The 20,669-nt window shown below is 34.0% G+C and overlaps 1 protein-coding gene and 1 long non-coding RNA gene across 4 annotated transcripts in view; both read left to right on the top strand.

The window, feature by feature from the left end:
* The first annotated feature begins 24 nt into the window (after window positions 1–24).
* On the top strand, window positions 25–5,700 carry LOC140437035 (uncharacterized). Its single transcript, XR_011950344.1, has 2 exons — window positions 25–3,523; window positions 4,507–5,700. It is a non-coding gene; the product is annotated as an uncharacterized lncRNA (long non-coding RNA).
* Window positions 5,701–15,265: 9,565 nt separating this feature from the next.
* Window positions 15,266–20,669, top strand: part of LOC140437037 (dnaJ homolog subfamily C member 5-like) — a 158,327-nt gene continuing 152,923 nt past the window's right edge. Inside the window, exon 1 of one of the 3 annotated variants that reach the window (XM_072526270.1) lies at window positions 15,266–15,483. In XM_072526270.1, coding sequence (XP_072382371.1) covers window positions 15,461–15,483 — 23 coding nt within the window. In that variant the 5' untranslated portion in view covers window positions 15,266–15,460. The remainder of the gene's footprint in view (window positions 15,484–20,669) is intronic. The other 2 variants (XM_072526268.1, XM_072526269.1) reach the window with 2 other exon arrangements.

The raw sequence follows: 20,669 nt of genomic DNA on the forward strand, positions 1-20,669 counted from the left end.
TATATATATATATATATATATATATATATATATATATATATATATATATATATATATATATATATATATATATATATATATAATTTTTGTTCTAATAACTTGTTATATGCTAATATCTTGTTCGTAAGACTAAAAACTGATTTTTTCAAATTTAATAAGAGTATATGGAAAAATTGTTTTTAACTAAAAATTTAATAATGTTTATAAATAACATTTATTTAATATAAATATATTTTAAATAAATAAATAAATAAATCACAATAAAAAGCGACTTGAGATATTTGTACACCCCGTAGTTATTAGCTGTTTTGTTTTGGATAATTTTGTGTTGGATTTTTTGAAGGGTATGGCTGGCCCTTCAGTCGGCTACCCTCACTCCCTTTATTCTAATTGGAATGCAAAGTACTCTTTGTATACAACACTCATGTTTAAACAATTTTTAATAATTTTGTTTGTTAAAAGTTTTGTTAAAGTCTTTTACTTTTCTTATAAAAAAAGATTGGTTAATTTCAGTCCTTAATGTTGTTAATTAACGCAACAGTGATTAAAAAAGAGGCTATCTTTAAAAGTGGTGTTTTTAACCAGCTTTCCGAAGATTTCTTTGGCATTTAATTTGAATTAAATTCTACAGATTTATTAATAAATCACTTGGTGTACATAAATGTGTTTTTTTAACTTTTGTTTTCATTGCTCATTAGTATATATCTCTTAAAGAAGAAAATAAGTCCCGGATTATTAAGATTCATTCAGTCAAATTATCTGGACCAGTCTTAAAAATTAGCTCATTTTTCAAAATTCTTACAAACAAATTAAATTTCGCAAAAACTATTCAACCGATCTGACCCATCTTTTGCACACAATTCAAACAAGATGAAAACCCTCAAGTTACAGGTACATTCAAACAAATTGTGATAAAGAATAAAAAAGTTATTAACAATATTCAAAAACAGCGATTTTGTTGTTCATTTTTCAATAACTTTTTTGTTTATTAACCGATTTTAATCTTTTTTTCTGAAAAAGTTGTCTGTTGACATCAAATCTCTAAATAGACAAGTTTTTAAGTTATGAACAAAATAAAGAGTTTGACGTTTCGTTTGTTTATTTAAAAATAGTTCCAATAAAAATTTGATGAATCCCTCGATGAGAGTATTTTTGTACTTTCTCATACTACACATTTCAACTGTCAAACCCGTCTATGCAGTGTGACGAAAAAAAGTTTTGTTTACTAACTTGATTGGTCGATAACCGAAAAAAATAAATACTCACAATTATTTTACTAATGCAAAAACCAGTTCGACTTTGTCTTGCTTCCGGAACGCACTGCAGACATTTAAATGTTTTTAGTAATGTCAGATTTCGAGGTGTCGTCACCAAATAAGTGAGTCAGGTTTATGAGATTTTTAAGTAGTCTAAAGGTGCATGATAATACTAAGAATTTATTACTTTTCAAAAGTGAAGTATATTATGAAATTTTTGTTGAATCGCCGTAGAGTAACGTACTATATATAAACCACAAATTTTCAAAATACCGTTCATTTTACTTAGACTCTATCTGTCAGGTGCCCGGTAATGTTTATCAGCAAATGGGAATGAAAGATCCCGCATTACATATGTGTATTCAGATCGATATTAAGTAGTACATATTCACTTCTCCAAATGGATATTATTATTCTTGTCAAATATCTCTAACCATTCTTCGCCTTTATTTTGACTGCTTTAATTTAATATACTTTTAGGTGCTCTTTAAATTTCTGTGAAATTTAGTACGAATTTTCATAAAATGTTATGAACAGAATGGCTGAGTGTATTTCACGCCAAATCAGGAACGTAACTTCATTTATTTATGTAAAGAATAGCCTGTACATGTGATAAAGTATATGATAAATAAAGATTATTTTTAAAAATTTGAGGAAAACTTTTTTGTTTAAAAAAATTTAATAACAAAAACTGTTTAATTTATTATCCAATGTAAAAGTTTTATTTGTGGTGAAATATTTTTACACTACCGTTCTCTTATTATTGACCAATAATATTTTATTCGGAAATATAAGAAAGTACTAAGGGCGAATATTTATTGACAAGAACGGGAAAATTGTGAATGATAGAATTATCAACCTGTTTTGATCAATTTACTCATTTATTACTGTTATTTTACAATAACCCAAACTGTAATGCGAACTACAATCCCTTTTAGATATATCGTTGCACAATTCCCGCAATACACCGAAAATTAACAGGCATGAACCAAGAATATATGGTTTTTCTCATCATACTTGCCCATAATCATCAAATGAATCCCAAGAAAATGTAACATTTTATTTTTATTTAGGCTACTGAAACTATGAGACCAGATGATTTTTTGTTTCTTAATAAATTAAGGGCTCCTCAGCGCTTGAGATCCAACAAAGAAAATCAAGGACTGTTTAAGATCGGTGAAGGACAAACGCAACCAGTTAGCAACGGCCGAAGTATACCGAATACCATGCTCATGTGGAATGGTATATGAGTTAACCACAAAAAGACACACAAACACAAGGATAAACGAACATAAAAGCCATTGTCGTTTAGGACATATCGACAAATCTGCCGTTGCCGAACACGCTTTGGGAAGCGGAGAACATCGGATACTGTTTGAAGAAACGCAGATGCTGGTTATATCCTGTAACGTGTATCGTTGTTAACACGAAGAATTTTCTAATTTTATGTAGGAGGCCAGTATCATCATCATCATCGTGTAACGCTACAAGCCTGGGGTCTTGGCTGACTGTACAACTCTTTTTCAATTGGATCGGTCTTCCATCAATCTGTAAGTCAAGTAGAATTTTAATTTTTGAAGATCTGGGACGTCCAAGTGGTCTTTTTCCCTGTGCGAACTTTATCTCAAACCAGTTTTACAAGTTTCTCGTTACTTTTTGTACTGCTCCCTCGAACTGATTGAAAATGTTTTTTTACCGATAGGATGAAATTTCTCATAAGATATATATCATCTGGGAATGCTAATAGTATTGGGACTGTGAGCAGTTAATAGTTCGGTTTTTATTTTGGCATTTTATAAAAATTAGCCGTAATAAAGTGTTGCCCTACTTCAGTCCACTGTTTATTTCAAAGCTGCTGGATAGTCTAGTCTATTGTTCACATGTACTTTAGATGCTCCACCCTCCATACAAACTTTGGTCATCTGAATGAGTTTCTTTGGTGTTGACAGGTCTGTCATCGCATTCCATACTTGATTTCTCTCTACACTGTCATATGTAAGTATATAAAGAGGTTATGTATGAGTCTGTTAATTCCCATCCTTTCTCTGGAAGTTGAATGGGAGTTGAAGAAGTATGAATAGTTGATCTGTTTGCTCTAAAACCGGCTTGGTATTCTCCCAAAATGTTTTCAGAATAAGAACATAGTCTATTAAGAAGGATATTTAAGAAGATTCTATATGCGCTGTTAATTAGTGATATTCCTCTGTAATTAACAAATTTTGCTTTGTCCTCTCTCTTGTGGATAGAACTAGGATGTTTTCCAAATTGTTGTTTTTTCCCATATTTTAGAAATTCTGCTGGTATTTCATCGATCACAGTAGCTTTGTATTTCCTCAGCTTGTTTAAGCCTGCTGGATTTTTTCGAATGAGGGTTCTTTCTGTTCATTGTTCAATGAGTTAATCGTCCTTGAGTATCAAATGGCCTTCGTTATTCCTTAGTGTTAGAATAGCATTGGTCCTGCAATTTTATTTTCTCCGAGAAGAGTGCTCTATAGAATTCTCTATAGCCGGGCCTGAATCTTTTTCTATTGCTTCAAATTATTGTTCATGATTTCTTTACTCTGATCTTATTAGTTTCCTTGTTTCTTTTCGACAATCATCGGATTTTTTCTTCTTTCGGTTGTTTGTTGTTGTAATCATCTCCTTCTTATTATTGGTTTTTTTCTAGTTGATTTCGACATTCTTTGTCATATTATGTTTTCATCTTCTTTCTTTTACCTTTTCAAATAACTTCGTAATTATTTCTAGAGTTGTATCAAAAGTATTTCTATTTTATTACATTCTGTTTGCGGGTTCAGAGTTTGAGTTCTCTATATTTTTGTTGTTTTGTCTCATTTTGAAATTTATCCCTGTTCAATTGTGGTTTACTTTTTGTTTTATTGTATTTTTGACTGAACTTACTTTTACTCTGACTAAATAATGATCTGTATCTCCATCTATTCTTCCGAGGCTTCTTACGTTTAAGATATTGTTTCCATAGCCAGCATATACAATGATATGAACAATTTGGTTTCGAGCTACATGATCGTTTTCATCCCAAATTTGTTTCTAAATGTCTTTATGTAGAAACATGGTCGAATTTATTACCATATTGTTGCTAGCTGGTATTTCTACAAGCCTTTGGCCATTCTTCTTCTTCTTCTTCAGTGCCTTATCCGGTCCGGATGTTGGCGATCATCAAGGCTATCATGGTTTTGTTGACTGCTCTGCGAAACAGCTCCGCGGAGGTCTTCCCAAACCATTGTCGGAGGTTTTTTAACCACGAGATACGACGACGTCCCGGTCCTCTCCTGCCAAATACTTTACCCTGCATAACGAGTTGAAGAATTCGATATTTTTCTTCGTTCCGCATCACGTGTCCGAGGTACTCAAGCTTACATTGTTTCACTTAATTAAGCACTTCTTTTTCTTTTCTCATGCACTGTAGGACCTCAACGTTGGTGACCTGGTCCACCTTTGACCATTGTCATTGGATATACTGTGGAGACTTTGTTTACTTATTGTAGGTTGTTGGCTAGGTTCTTTGCCTATTTTGTCAATAAAATCCCATAGTATTCGCATATCCTGTTGAATCATCTCAAGGCCAGAAGGTCAGTATTCTAGACATATATCTAAAAAATCCACTGAACCGTAAATTTTATCTTTAAAGTCTTAACTTATCTTTTTTGTTACTCGATGAATTTGTTCTGTACATTCATGTTACGGTCTGAAGCCGAACTGGCCATTGGTATTAATTGAAGGTTTTCTAATATGGTTTATAATTTTTGGAGCAGAAGTATTTCAAGTAATTAAGCTGGAATTGTCAGAATACTAATTGGTCCGTTCAAGTTCAAGTCAAAGTACTAATAAAAGTTTAGCACAAATTTTGCTCAGAAAATAATTCTAGTCTTTCGGTTATAGAAACTATTTATTTATTTTACTTTACTAATTTATTTATATTGTGTTACTATTTAGTTATTATATATTTTTATTTGTAAGCGTATATTTTTTAAGAAAATTTAGATTTCCTAAAAATATATGCTTACAAAAGCAGGAAGACTGGTAGTAAAGAAAGATTTTTAAATTTGTTATATGCTTTTTTTCATTTTTTACAATTTGTTAAATAATAAAAGCTTATTTGACGATCGTTGTTTTTAATATAATATATAAATAATCACATGTGCAGATTTATTCTGAAGATTTTGTACATAAAAATATTATTTTTTAAATGACATAAATACGACGTACTGTTCTAGATTAGTGAGTAGCAATATAGAGCGTAAGATGCCCTGACTATTAGTTTATTTTTGAAGATGTTTTGCTTTATTAAGAAATAGACTATTTTTGTAAATAAATTTGCGACCAGCTCTGGCGGTTTTTAAATAAGCGATAGAAGCTGAATAATGGTTATGTTCTAACCCGTGATTATTTCGATTTGAAACAACCAATAAAAGATACTCAAATACTCGATCTTTTATTTATCTTATTGATCCTTTATCGTTTGATAAACTTGTCATACGGGCATAAGAAACAGGAGGAGAATACGGAAACGTATTTACAGTTATGTAAAACGAGATTCGTGAGACTGACCGCAGAATACAAGAGAAAAAGAAGTCTTCTAAGGCACGATCAAATATGATATGAAAAAATATGAAGTTCATGGTAAACGCTCTTAAAAGTTCTTGAGAAATGGACTCATATATTATAAACCATACCTAAGAATTAATTTCAGCCATCCGCTAACCATGCCAACCGGTCCAGCATCTTCGACGCTCCCTCATTCTGTTAAGGTGACAGTGAATGACGACTTAACTATCTCTCCGTTGACTCAGTGCGACGACAGCAACTCTCTCATGTTTACAATACCCTAGTTAAAACCGAGGCAGATCTTACAAACTTCCAGTCGATAATCCCAAGCTCCTTCCCGCCTCCTAAGTGCCAAATTAAACCAGCAGTCACCAAAAACCGCTAGAGACCACAAAACACCAAACTCTAGAAATTCACTGCTCTCCCTTCCCTCTTGTTCTTACGTTCAGATCGCAGCGATCACACTTGTTCCACTTTCAGCTAGCGAACGTCTACCCCTAACAATAAACAAAACAGGACTTCCAAGCCAAAGCTCGCTATAAATACAAGTAGAACACATTCCCGTAACCATTTGTCAGTAAAGAATCTTCCATAACATTATCAGACCCTCAGAACTTCTGACAGTCAATCGTTACCACTCTGCACAATAAACATCCGTGAGTTTGGACACAAGCTCAGAAACTCGGGAATCACCCGAAAAGGCGCCTCAAAGAAATCCATTTACCTTTCACCAACGTAGTTCCAATCATCGCTTAATCGAGCAACACTCACAGAAACTTCGTCAGTTCTAAATATATTTATATGAGTTGCAGCGAGTAATATTTAAACTAGCTTTACAGACTCTGAAACCAACTATTTCGTTAAAAAATATTACTCTCATTGATGAAAAAGTGGCCATCTAAACTTTCAATGAAGTTTGTTTTAAAGAACCCCCAACAACGGTCAAAAATCAGAAATCTCACGCCTGTCCAACTGCCCTAACTGTCAAGGTGGAACTCTGGTATATTCGCCGAAATGTTCTTTTAGAAAAATCCTTCCAACCACCCCCAACAAATCTTAACTTTTCGCAGAGGAGGGAATCTGTATCCTTCATATATACCATGAGACACTCAATATCCTGTTCTATACTTCCATGATATTAATCGAGCTAGTCAACAATATGATCATGTATATCTACACCCAAATACGTGACTCAGTCTGTAAGGTAAATCATTAAACATGTCCTTCATTCATCTTCTTATTGTGTCGTCTTCTAACGAAGGTTGGCTATCACTTCTTTAAACGCTTCCCCATCTTTTGCAACGTAAAATATATGTTCAACATTGAGGTTAGTGCAATCTCTGATATTCCCCAGCCAAGATTTCTTCTTTTTTACCAAGCCTTTTCTTCCCTCTATTCTTCCTTGTATGATGACGTGCAGAAGAGACTATTTACCGTTTCATTCATACAACATTCAAATTCTATCCATTACTTCTATCTACCCTTCTTAGGGTGCCTGTCCGTTCCGAACATTGGCGATCATTCTGGCTATGATGACTTTGTTGGTTGCTATACGAAATAGCTGTGTTGAGGTCTTACTATACCAACTCTCAGGTTAGCAAGCCAGGATATTCTTCTTCGTATTGGGGCCATTTTCCCTTCAATTTTACCTTGCAAAATGCATTGAAGTAGCTCGTATTTGCCTTGATTTCTCATTATATGTCCCAAGTACTGCACCTTACGGCTCTTCACGATGTTGACCAAATACTCAGTTGTGTTCATCCTCCGTAGTACTTCTTCATTGGTGACTTTGTCTCTCCATGGTATCTTCAGGATCCTTCTGTATGACCATAGCTCAAAAGCCTGAAGTTTTGATAGAGTTTCCGCCTTCAATGTCCACGTTTCTACTCCGTACGGAAGCACTGAGTACACATAACATTTAAGGAGCCTTATTTTTGGTTCTAAGGTGAGGTCATGGCTCTTGAACACAGAACTTGTAGTCAAAACACAATTGTCACTGACACCCTGTTTAGACACAATCCCTCGTACACCTTATACCAAAGGCCAAAGTGACAGGTCTCACGCAGGAATGACATGTTAATTGAAGACCATATATCCATCTCACTAAAGTTCATATTCCCGATGTTTACTCCTCGGCAGTTGGTATACACCTACATAAATAATGTGACAATTACAAAAATTTCGTACTGTTGCAGACCTGCACAGACCCCTCGACGAGCTTTTTGAGTATTTCTCTACTCTTGACATAGCATTCCTCATCGGCGATCTTAACTACAAACAAATTCAATTTAGCAACCACTTCATATCTACTGAACTTTTTATTAAACCTTTTAATTTTTAGAGTCGAAAGTACAGAAGACCCTTTTTTCGGACACCAAGAAAGCTCCATTTCTCCAGTTGTCAGAGACGAAAATACCACTGAACCTCTAAAAATCTTACGAACAAGCTGAATTTTGCCGAGAATATTAATTTTGAAACCACAAAAAAAATGCTCCTGTTATGATCGGTTTTTAGATGGAGTGTTATTTGATCTGACGTGATTTGATCACCTGTGAAACATTCATTGTTGAACGTCGAACTTACCAATCAATCATATTTTCAGTACAAATTATATGATCAACGATGTAATCCAGTTGTCAGATAATTGACCCCTAAAAATTATCGTCGTTCGACAATGAATGTTTCACAGGTGATCCAATCACGTCATATCAATTACCTCTCCGTCTAAAAACCGATCATAACAGGAGCAATGTCGACACCTCAACCGGCTTCATGAAGGTCACATTTGACTTCCTTTCATTACATATATGGATGGAAAATGAGGCGAAGATATGCACATACAAAAGGAGGATAAGAACGAAAACCAAGAGAAAAGGATACAGGCGTCAACTCTCTAGAGATAATAAAAAATCATCCAGAGTCATCTTCCCAGGAAGGGATGAGTAGAACGAATAAAACGAATCTTATCATGGCAGATTAATGCTGGTATACAGATGGCTCTAAAATCGATGAAGGAGTTGAGCTGGAATATACGGAGGGAAACCACGGCCAAGCCATAGTGAAAGCCTAGGTAATCACTCCACTATCTTCCAAGCAAAAATTTATTTTATAGAGACGTGCCTGCAGAATCTAATAAAAAGGAAGTGCAGTGATAGATCCATAAAAATTATATCAGATAACCAGGTGGCGAATTGACTCCAAGTTAGTTTGGAACTGTCTATAGAATCTGATTCGGATCGGAAATAGTAAGAAAATAAGTTTAGTCTGGGTGCTTGGACATACTGGTATTGAAGGGAACGAAAAATCGGACCTACTTGCGAGGGAAGGGGCAAAAGAAACATAGTCCCATAAGTGTCCAGACCGTAAGGGTGACATGACGAACAGGTGCAAGAAAGAGGAATAAAACCATTCTGAATCTAGACACGATAGATAGGTGTTTCATTATAACCTAACCTCAACTACAGGCTAACCTATCCTATAAACCCGACCACGTGTCTTCACATTCAACAGGCGAAGGCTTTTATACATGAACCTTCGAAGAACAGGTCCAAAGATCTACTAGATATGAATAGGAGTAATATGCGAATTATGGCAGGACACTGTCGCCTCAATGAATAATATTGGACTGACAGAAAGTGCGATTTGAAAGAGTTGGGCTAAAGGGTCAACTTTAACCTAGGGATGAGTCACAATAGACCTCTTACGTCGAGTGGAAAGGTGGTGTACACTAATATTGAACCTAACCTAACCTAAAAACCGATTTGACCAGCTCTCTCGACCCAAGCCCTGCCATATATAGGTGACATTATTCTATGGAGCGTTTCACGTTAAGAAAATAACATTAGGCTTATGGAAATCAGTGTTGCCAAAACTCTCAGGCATGCTGTTTACTAGATTGTCGATATATTTTTCGAATTTCCATTTTCAATTAACATTTAACTGTAAAGTCAGAATAACAACTGAAGAACCACAAAGCCTTATTATCATTATGTAGTCTCAGATAACGACATAAAATCGCTGACATACGCACACCGTATTATTTTAAGTTGCAATTAGTAATTTGATATACGCATTCCAAGCGGTCCGTTTATTTGCTTTTAAATCTTTAATAGCCGGCAAAGTGCATGATTTAACTAAGCAATATTTTCTACCGATTTCTATGATTCATGGTATATGATATTCTTACCGAAAAACAAATAAACTGTCGTTACTATAATTAAAATAAGATAAAATAAAATTATCTTTTGTAAATACTATTTATTTAATTAAAATCATTTTCCCTACTTTTTATCTCTTGTTTCGAATGGATACTTTTGATCAATTACGTTAAAAAACAATTATTTAATTCATGTCTGTGAAAACGAAAATACAAATTATACAACCCTGAATCGTGCTTGTGTTCATCGTGGCATCGCTGCGCTTCTATCGTCCATAAGAAATACATGGCCCTATCTCCGCAATGTTATTTTCTTAACGTGGAACGCTGTATAGACACATACGGAACCCTTTTTAAGATTTCATCTCTCAAAACCTTAGCTAGGCCATATTTCGACTACCGAACAAGTAGATCAAAATATCATGACACCCTGATCTGTAATTATATCTCCCCTACGGCACTGCCAGATCGAATTATGTTTTTTATAGCGACACGAGGAAGACCGCAAATGCGATGGAGCGACGATATTAAAAGAACTGCAGGGCCAATGTGGAAACAGAATTAGATGGGTTATAAATAAGTTTCGGCCATATAATTCTCCCGGGGCAGATGGCATATAACCAATACTGTTGCGTATGGGATTAGAGGTATTAATACCACACCTATGCAAGTTCCTCAAAGCCAGCTCCTCCTCCAAAAGGTTAAAGTCATATACTTGTCTGAGGTAGGTAAAGTATCAGACCTAACACCAAAGTCATAGAGATCGATAAGCCTATCTTCTTTTCTATTAAAAACGCTGGAAATGCTTCTTGATAGGTACATCAGAGACGAAGGGCTAAAAGGTAATCTTCTAAGCAATCGTCAATCTACATACCAACCTGGTAAATCTACGGACTCTGCGTTGGATGATCTAAATAGGCTTATCTCAAAGTCAATGGAAGACAAAGATATAGCAATATCTGCCTTTTTAGATATAGAAGGGGCTCAATAGGGATTTAAAAATGTAACTACCAGCTCTTTGGGCACCTACGGTAATATGCAGATGGATAAGGGCATACCTGGAGAATAGGACAGTAATATTTACTTTGGGTAAAGCAACCATCAAACCAAAATAGGTGGAGGCTGTCCACACGGAGGAGTTCTGTCCCCTCTACTTTGGGCAACCTTGGTAGATTATCTCCTCAAAAATTTGTCCACAGAAAGCTTGTACTGTATAGAATATGCTGATGATATAGCAATCGTTGTAGGGGTATGTTTGCCTAGGTGGCGTCTGAGAGAATACAAGCAACCCTAAATATATTTGACGACTGGTGTAAACAAGAGAGACTGATAGTCAATGCTCAGAAAACACAAATCGTCAACTTCACCAAACAACATCACTACAAGGCCTAAAACCACCGGTGTTGGGAGGAACAGAGATTTCATTTGCCAAAGAAACAAAATAGCTTGGGGTGTATTTTGATCGTAGGCTTACATCTAATACTCACATTCTGAAAACCACACAGAAAGCTACTATGTCTCTGGGCAGATGTAGAAGAATGTGCAGTAAGAATTGGGGACTTAAGTCCAAAATTACTCTATGATTATACACAAGGGTTATTGGAACAATGATAACCTATAGCTTGGTGACGTGGTGAACAAAGACGCGGCAAGTGGGAGTAATAAAAACAACTCCTACAACAGCGTTGGAAGTCCTGTTGAATCTTACATCTTGATACAGGGCGAAGCCAGATCAGTGATGCATAGATTAATCCATAGTCAGCGACATATAAGCCAGATGCATGATGCTGCCAACAGAAAGCTAATCGAGGAGCTAAAAGCCGATATTGTGATGGGGCAACCTATCGATGCAACACCTACGAGATATAGCGTTAAAAATAAAAAGAAAAAACAGTTAAGATTTGATTTCACGTATAGTGCGTCTGTGTATCCGCTTATACGTATTTCACCCTAAAAGGCATCTTCGGAGCGGCTATTCACAAACGCTCTGAACGTGAAAATAATCTTTCCTATCATATTAGAAGCAACTATAAAATGGCTTCGATCTAGACGCAATAGCGACATCTGATAAATTAGTTTACGGATTTCTTTAAAAATAAGTTCACAATTAAGATACCAGGCAGGAAAGACTGGAATGTAGGTGTACCCATACAAGCTGCTGCTATCTGGTACACGGTTGGCTCAAAAACATCGGACGGTTTGGGAGCCGGCATAGTAAAAATCCGTTTTAAATCCTGATCTGATAAGCCGTAAATTATTCAAGAGAATTTTTAAAGTCTCTGGATATACCAGGGATGCCAGCCACTACACAATCTTCAGTTGAAAATTGGTTTACCAATTATTCTGCTACGCAATTTGACTGGAAGATTTGAAGATCAAATGAATGTGTTAGTAGACTTATATAATATCACATATACCTACTTAATACGGGAATTATTGCTTAAGAATGGCTCAAATCAGTTAGATGCATTCTTCAGGTCAATAATGAAAATTTATTTTATAGTGTGTCTATTATCATCCATAGTGTCATGTGATATCCCGTATATTACTATTCGTTCATTAATAACGATGAAACTATGTAATGCCCTTTTGGTAGTCGCCTTGTTTGCTTTTATATCTTATATATTCGCTATATCTCCCCTTTCATTTGCTATGTAGCATGTTAGGATTCGGTCAGTTGTTTATTTTGTACTTAGCCAGAGGTCTTCTTTAGGTCCATTTATTAGGTAATTTATTGTTTTTATTTATTATTAAAGGTTCTATTTATAACACTTACAAGTGTTTTTAATTTATTAAAGTCTTTATTACTAATTTATTTTACACCAATAATTATATAATTTATCTACATTTATTATAATACGTGCGTTACATTTTAAAACGCGGCGCGATGTTCAAAAACTAATTGTCCCTTTACAACAGAATTTCTTCTTTAAATATAAAATCCCGCTATTCGAGAATTGCGGCGATCCCATCGAAGAGCCCAGAAGCTCAGACTGGTTTTATTCGGCCTACTTCTGGAAATTTCAAGTCGCGGGTGACTCATCACAATTCAGGTAGACAGGTCTTTCAACAGAGCGCCGAAATAACTAGAATAGAAAAGATATTAGTAATAAATATGTTTACAGTTTTGAGTTATATGACACGCCATTATTTATCGTAACACTATTCTTATCCATAGTGTCGTATGATATCTCGTATGTTGCTATACGTTCATTAATAATGAAGACACCGTGTAGTGCCTTTTTGGTAGTTACATTGTTTGTTTTTTCTATCTTAATATATTCGATATTTCCTCCCCTTTCATTTAACAGATTACACGCTCTAATTGGACCAATAACAACGGAGATATGATATAATGCTCCTTTGGCAATATCGCCATGTGTGTTTTTTCTATTTCAACATATTTGCTACCCCCTGTGCTGTATTAAAAAAAAAGTTTAATCAGTTGCTATCAACAAGTCCTCACAGACACTTCGTCTAAGGACTAGCAACCCCAGTGGAATCTTACGTTGCCAATTGATTAATTAATTTGTAACTTAAACATGATAATTTATAATTATCAAAGATGTAACTTAAAATTAATCAAACTACATACCTACACATTTAGTGGCTTCAAATATGTACATCCAGATAGCACTGATGCTGGAATAGTTATTACGAAAACGTTCTGTGATGTAGCCCAATAGGGTTTTATTATTATACATTTTATAAAGGAATTTTTTAAACAAAATTCTTATGATACAGCCAACTACAGGAATATAGTTTCCTTGTGGAGAGACAGTCTAGTTATGGAAAAAAAGAAATACTAAAATAAATAAAAAAGTGCTAAAATTAACAAATCAATTTGACACATGTACAAAAAAGGGACAACGAAGCAATGTAGTTATGAACTATGTAAGAGTGATACACTCTCTAAATCATTTAAAGACAATACAAATACATATTATTTTATAAATTTTCTAAAGCCTTTACTTCTTTAAAAACAATGATATTTCTTTATTAGATAAATATATTTATTTAATAAATATTTCTTCATAAATTTATAAACCAGTGACGTATGAGGTATAATATATACATTATAAGTCATTGATCAAAATTGTTAACAATAAATCAACCGTATCGTTTCAAGAACAAAATATGATTGAAATTTCAGATGTTAATGTTCAGATTTCTTTCCTAGGTGGCGTAGCTACTGGACAAACAGTGTGACTTGTCGTCCTAGCCTTTTTTGTAGATAGATATAAAATATCAATTTTAAAAATATTTAAATTCTAAAAATACAGAAAACAGTATGAAGATTCGCACTAGTCTACTGTACCATCTTTTTTGAAGCAAAGCTTCTATACTGCCGTCGTATTGCTTTTTTTTATAATAAAATGCTTAGACGAACGTCACGGATCTAGCGCCACAACAATTCGTTTCTATATCGTCATCATATATTTATTTTAAGCAGGTTTAAATTGATAACTGCATGAGAATTACTAACGAAATACAGACATTAAATGAGAAGTAAAAAGTTAAAAGAATATCTGTCAATAAAAGGTTCGGTTCGCAAATCGCAACGATTGTCATAATTTAAAAGTCATAAATGTCATCAAATTAATCATTGGTTAAAATTTTTATGACATTTATTGTTTTACAATAATTTCATATAGATATAATTAATATTTTTAAACATGTTATTTAGTTTATATAGTAATTAAATTTACGATCAAATGATATTTAATTATATGTTATTATTAATTTAATATTTCATCTGAACCTGACAGATATGTCAGAAGTAAATAACGTTTAAACTAAAATTGTGGTTTTCTACCTAATTCCAATTAAAGGTTGTAAATAAGTTTCTGCGAAATATGAAAAAAAAAGTGGTACAGTAGGCAGTACTGTAAACTAGCGCGACACCTCAGACTATGTTTTCTGCATTTTTAAAATTTAAATAATATTCTTAAAATTGAATAAAGTAATTTTATTATTTATTATTTTCATATATATATTTTAATAAAATTCTCTTCAAACTGTTGGCGTTTCGTGGCGCTCGCCTCAGCATTTTACTATACAGAAAAAATAATAAAACGCCAGTATAGAACCTTCGCTTAAATAAAAAGTAAATTCATGTAATTAACAATTCAAAATAATATTAAAAAATCGCGTAAATTTTTAAATTAAGCAAGACACTTTTTTTCACCAAAATTTGTTCTCAAATAGAGGCCAAGCCTGTCCTGTATGCATATATTTTGACAGATAGACGGTTATGTCAGTATCATTTTTCGTTTATTGTGTTGGTAGCAGTGGTACCTAAAATTTTAGATTGAACGTTAGTGTTGGTGGGGTATTGACATTTCTGAAAAAAGTCGTGTCTGCGGTATTTTCATAAAAATGTGTCATAATAATAATAATAACTAATATTTTTTCTAAATTATGTGTTAGTGTAATAATCGGTTCTGTGTATGTTCGGTAATAGGACTAAAACCAGCACAAAATGGACGCCAAAAGAAAATTATCGTAAGTACAATTCCATTTTAACCACCATGTCCTAAAACTAGGCATATATGTTATAAATTTACAATATTTTTAACAGCAACTGCTCTCTTATCTTTGTTGATAATAGTAGTAATTATAATGTAGACTGATAATTACAGGGTTATATGTTCTGTTTGTTTCTATATAGAGTAGGTAATCTTTATTTTTAATTTCAAGGGTGAACAAAATATCTACCCTACCAATTGATTTTTCTTCATAATTACAATTGTTATCTTTTCCTTTAATCAACAAATATGCAATACAGGCAAATGTGGGAATTATTCATTGGACACTATTAATTAGGGAGTGTGGGTCTAATTCTAGAAAACAGTCACATATTCCATATTGACATGAATTAATTTTTTTAAATTGCATATAATGTATATACAGTTACTGCAACTGAATGCAACTAAATATAAAAATAAAGAGTAGGTTGATATTGCTTGGTACTAGAAAATTGTATTATAAAGTATATTTAACTTTTGTCAGATTGCATTACTTATATTATGTTTTCAATAAAATAAAAAAAAAATTATAATTGTTACATATCCATACAATAAAAGTTTAAAAGTAGATGTGTACTTAAAGCAAATTGCTGCATTTGTTGTTTACTAAAATATTGAGAATATGTGCATATTCATTAAAGAGAAATGTAGAAATGATGAGGACTATCTCAAACTTTGTATTTATATTTGGTTTGTTTCTTATAGGTAGTTGATGGCACATGTATTCCTGCCTTTCAAATTTTCTTTTTTCCTCTATTCCCAGATTTCTTCATTATCCACTGGTTTCAGATTTATTATCCTTTTTTTTTGTCATGTTCTGTATGTTTCCCATTTCTCTTTATTTTTCTGTATTTTCATTATTTTCTGTGTTAGAATATCAAAATTATACAGGATTGGAACTTTACAAGAAATGTAGATACAAGAGATACACCTTGCATATTTATCTTGCAGCTTACACAGCAACATATTTTAGTGGTTTCTTCATATACTTACCTAACTTAAAAATGGTTTAAAAATTCCATCTGTTACTGCCATACAAATTCCCAAATGATCATAAAATATAAAATCATGTTCCATATTTTCTGCATAGAGAAGATTTAAAATATAGGTTGTTATACTCATATACAAACAAAAAAGGCTACTTAATATATTATAAGTATAATACTTTTTTGGGTCTTGTGAAAATTTGTAAAACATGTTCCAACACACAAGCCTGTTTTTTCCTACACTTCAGGCAATGGCATAATGATAGAACTCTTTTTTTATTTAGGGAGCAGTATCAGCATCATTTTCCAAATTTCTGTCGTCTTTCATCTCCTTCTTGAATTTTCATCAAATAGTGACTTGTTTGAGAGTTGGAGCCCTTGGATGTAGCTGATTTAGTGGTGGTAAAAGTATGTCCATTATTTCCAAACGGAAATCATAAATTTTTTTGAGAAAAACTTTTTTTTATATAATATATTTGAATAATTCCAATTTACCATGAACCCTATGTCACATCTTCATCACATCACTACTTCATTTCGAGGATGGTGTTTTTTTGCGCCTTTCTGAGGTATGTTCACACTTTTCGCTGAAGAATTTCTTTGTATGAACATAGTTTCAATGTTTTGGCCATTTTGCATATCGAATCCTCCAGACCCAACCTTTCCTCTGATTATATTCAAAATACGGCATTTGTCTAGCTCAAAGTGCATATTAATATGAGTATCATTAGAGAATGTTTCTACTGTTTTTAGCATCTGCCCTAAGTGGTTTCGAGTGGAAGCCATTATTTTCAAATCATCCATATACAACAGATGATTAAGCTTTTCCACTACAGTATTGTTGTTTTTAAAACCGGAGTCAGTGGAGTTCAATAGCTGGAATAGTGGGTTCGTTGCTAGACAGAACCACAATCAACGAGTCTTCTTGGAATAGGCTGCGGTTAATTGTGATATTTTCTGTTTCGATATTGTTTTCACTAGGTATTTGGAGGTGAATTTTTATCTTCCAATCTGTCATTATATGTATGTCTTAAAAAATGATTATTTATTATTAATATTTTTAATTATTTCTAATTATTATTATCTAGATTGCACCATACGACCCTCACTTCCTCTAAAGGGAAAATTCACTCATCTCAGATACCTACGGTATCAAAAGGAATGAGCTCTGGTGTGGCTCTATCTGTGTTATCAAACCCTAGATTATTATTATTACTCCCAGACTTACCCATACGGCTCACACTCCCTCTAAGGGGAAAATTCACTCATCCCAGATACCTATGGTTGTATCATCTACTGTGCAAATTGCTCAATGTAAAGTAGATGTCTCAGCCTGTACCTGAAAATAAGTTCTTAAATTAGCAATTTGTTTATCCAATTGCTCACCTATATCCATAAGTCCTCTTCCCCCTCGATACCACGGTAATGTTGTTCTCTCTATTGCACTGCGTGGATGATGTTTTTGCGCGTTTGTGAGAAGTGTTCTTACTTTCCGCTGAAGATGTAACCAATTTGTACAAAGTTGGAAGACAAGTAATTGGGCGGTATTTGGCTGGATCTTGGGTGTTGTTTTGATCCTTTGATATTAGGTAAGTGGTTCCCTGTGTAAGAAATGATGGTGTTTCCTGCGGATTAGAGATACCATGATTAATCAATACTGACAAACACTCATGAACACTCCAAAACTTCTTTAACCAGAAGTTCTGAAGTCCGTCTGGTCCAGGAGATTTCCAGTTATGAAGCTCTTTGATAGTATTTGAGACTTCTTCGGTGGTGAAGGGTTCGTAAGGAATATTATTGTAATGTTGATAGTTGTTCGTTGTGTCTTCAATCCATCCATCATTGGTGTTATGAGTAGCTGGCGTTGAAAGTTGATATCCCCAGAACTCATGAATTTCTTCTTGGCTTGGGTATGATTTATTTTCATTTTCTATAGTGGAATTAAGTTTCCTATAAAACGCCTTCTTTGCATGCTCAAAAAGTATATTCTCGCATTTTTGGTTGTTACTTACTTCGTATCTCCTTAGGCGGCCTGAATAAACGGAAAGTTTTTGTTTTAATGTGTCCAGGCATTGTTGCCGTGTGTTATTTTCTGGATCATGTTGTGAGTGTCTTAGAGTATTCCGCAATATCTCTTCAGCTCTCTTGATGATTTTTCTACTTCTTATTCCTGGGATGTATTCCGTTATTTGTCCAATATCCCTACGCAATGATTCAATTTTCCTTAGTAGCCGTTTTTCCCAAGGTGCAATGTTCGGACAATGACGGACCGAGGTTCGTCACTGTGGGGGCCTTGTAACTGGATCCCTACATTCGAGGGTTGGAAATCTTTTGATTCCAAGCCTTACTTCAAAGGACTTGTGGGTGGATGTATCTCCATAGGTTTGGTTCTTCAGTGACCGTTGAAGGATAAGGATTGTTAATGTGAGCAAATATAACTCCAGAGAAATAAAATCACCTTTAGTTTATCGACTTATAATTAACTATTTTTAGAGTAAAGAGGTTCAAAACGACCGTAGCTGACAGTACAATATCAAATAATTCTTTCTTTATCACACGTAAAAGAGAAAACCGTATTTATGAGAAAAATGCCCGATTTCGGCGTAGAGAAATATTTTGTATATTAATTGAGAGTATTTTAAAATGCACATGCCTCAAGGGCGGTGTGTGAGGACGAACTAACAAAAAATACTTGGTGCGTAAAAGTGTAGATTACCCCTCTTGTATTTAGGTGTGAAAACTATTTAAGAGGCTGTGGTGGCGCCAACAAGTCGGCTATCCCGAGCAAACTTCATAAAGTGACTATTTTACTTATTCTACACTAAGAAAAGTGTAAAGAACTATAGTTTTATTTTATATTTTAAAATGATATGTTCATTTCTGGAACAGTCACCTTGTAATAGAAGCGCAAAATGTTTTCGTTTATAGACTACAGTCCATTTCATGCGCTGCCTCGGTCGTCCCGCTTGAGTGAGCGCCGGTTGATGTTCCAGCGCAGCACCTTCAGCGAGTAGAGTTCCTGCTGTTGTTTCGCTCGCTTGTGGTTCTTCTTGTTGTTGGGCTGTAGCTGATTGTATGACAGGGGCCCGCATCCTCAACACCTTGCTACCGACGTCGTGTATGCTGTCACGTCTAGCGCCGGCTCCAGACGTGCCCTGGCGATCCCCAGGCAGCGACCCTAAACATAAATCATTAATCTCCATTTTCATGGGTGTGCATTTTATACCTACTGCCAGGTGTCAGTTTTTGTTCCACGGCAGGTAACCCTGCTACTGTCTGAGTATCAATGCTAAAAATACCCAGAAAGGATCCCCCATCCGCAGGGTGCCGCGCCTGATAGAAGAACTGATAAAAACTCCCACATTATTATTATATATATATTCTAAAATATAAATAATTACTTATATCTTGCTCTGTTTGCTATATATGTTCCTAATATTCTTATTAACTGTTAAAAAATGCTTTTAAATCACATTAACACTTATTTTTCAATGTTAATATATTAACAAAGGAATTACCTTTATCTATTTGACTAACACATTATTACAACAATAACAAAGAAAGAACCTGGTTATGATGTTTCTAATTTTAATTTTTCACATATTTAATTAATTAGTATGTACTTAATACAATATTTATTTTCCACTTTGTACTAGTCCTCTTAATTTTAATTGGAGATAATTGGATGGTATCAAGAGCAAATGACAATATGTGTTGGTAAATTTTACATAAACATAATTAATTAATGGATCAGTTCATTGAATACAACAGCAAACTTAAATCTATTGGATCCTATTGATCATAAATTCAACAGAATTCTTCCCTTCATCATGAGGAATATATCTACAAATCTTCAAGACACCAGAAATTGTAATTATAGAAAAAAGCATACTGTGAGAAGAAAATCTATTGACCCCTCAATCAATAGATTTCTTTCTTACAGCAGGAGGAAACTACATATGTACCTACCGAGTTTCAAAGATGTAGAACCTCTTCTTCAAGAAAAAAAAAATATAAGAATATGAGAAGAACAGCTATGGATGCCAAATTCAATGGATGCCCTTACACTAAGAGGGACCTTTGTGCTAAAATTCAATAACGTAGAACTTTTTTCAATAAAAAACATACAAATATGAGCAGAAAACCCTAAACCAATACAGTTCTTCCTTGCAACAAG

This window comes from Diabrotica undecimpunctata, chromosome 3, assembly GCF_040954645.1.
Source record: "Diabrotica undecimpunctata isolate CICGRU chromosome 3, icDiaUnde3, whole genome shotgun sequence".
NCBI lineage: Eukaryota > Metazoa > Arthropoda > Insecta > Coleoptera > Chrysomelidae > Diabrotica > Diabrotica undecimpunctata.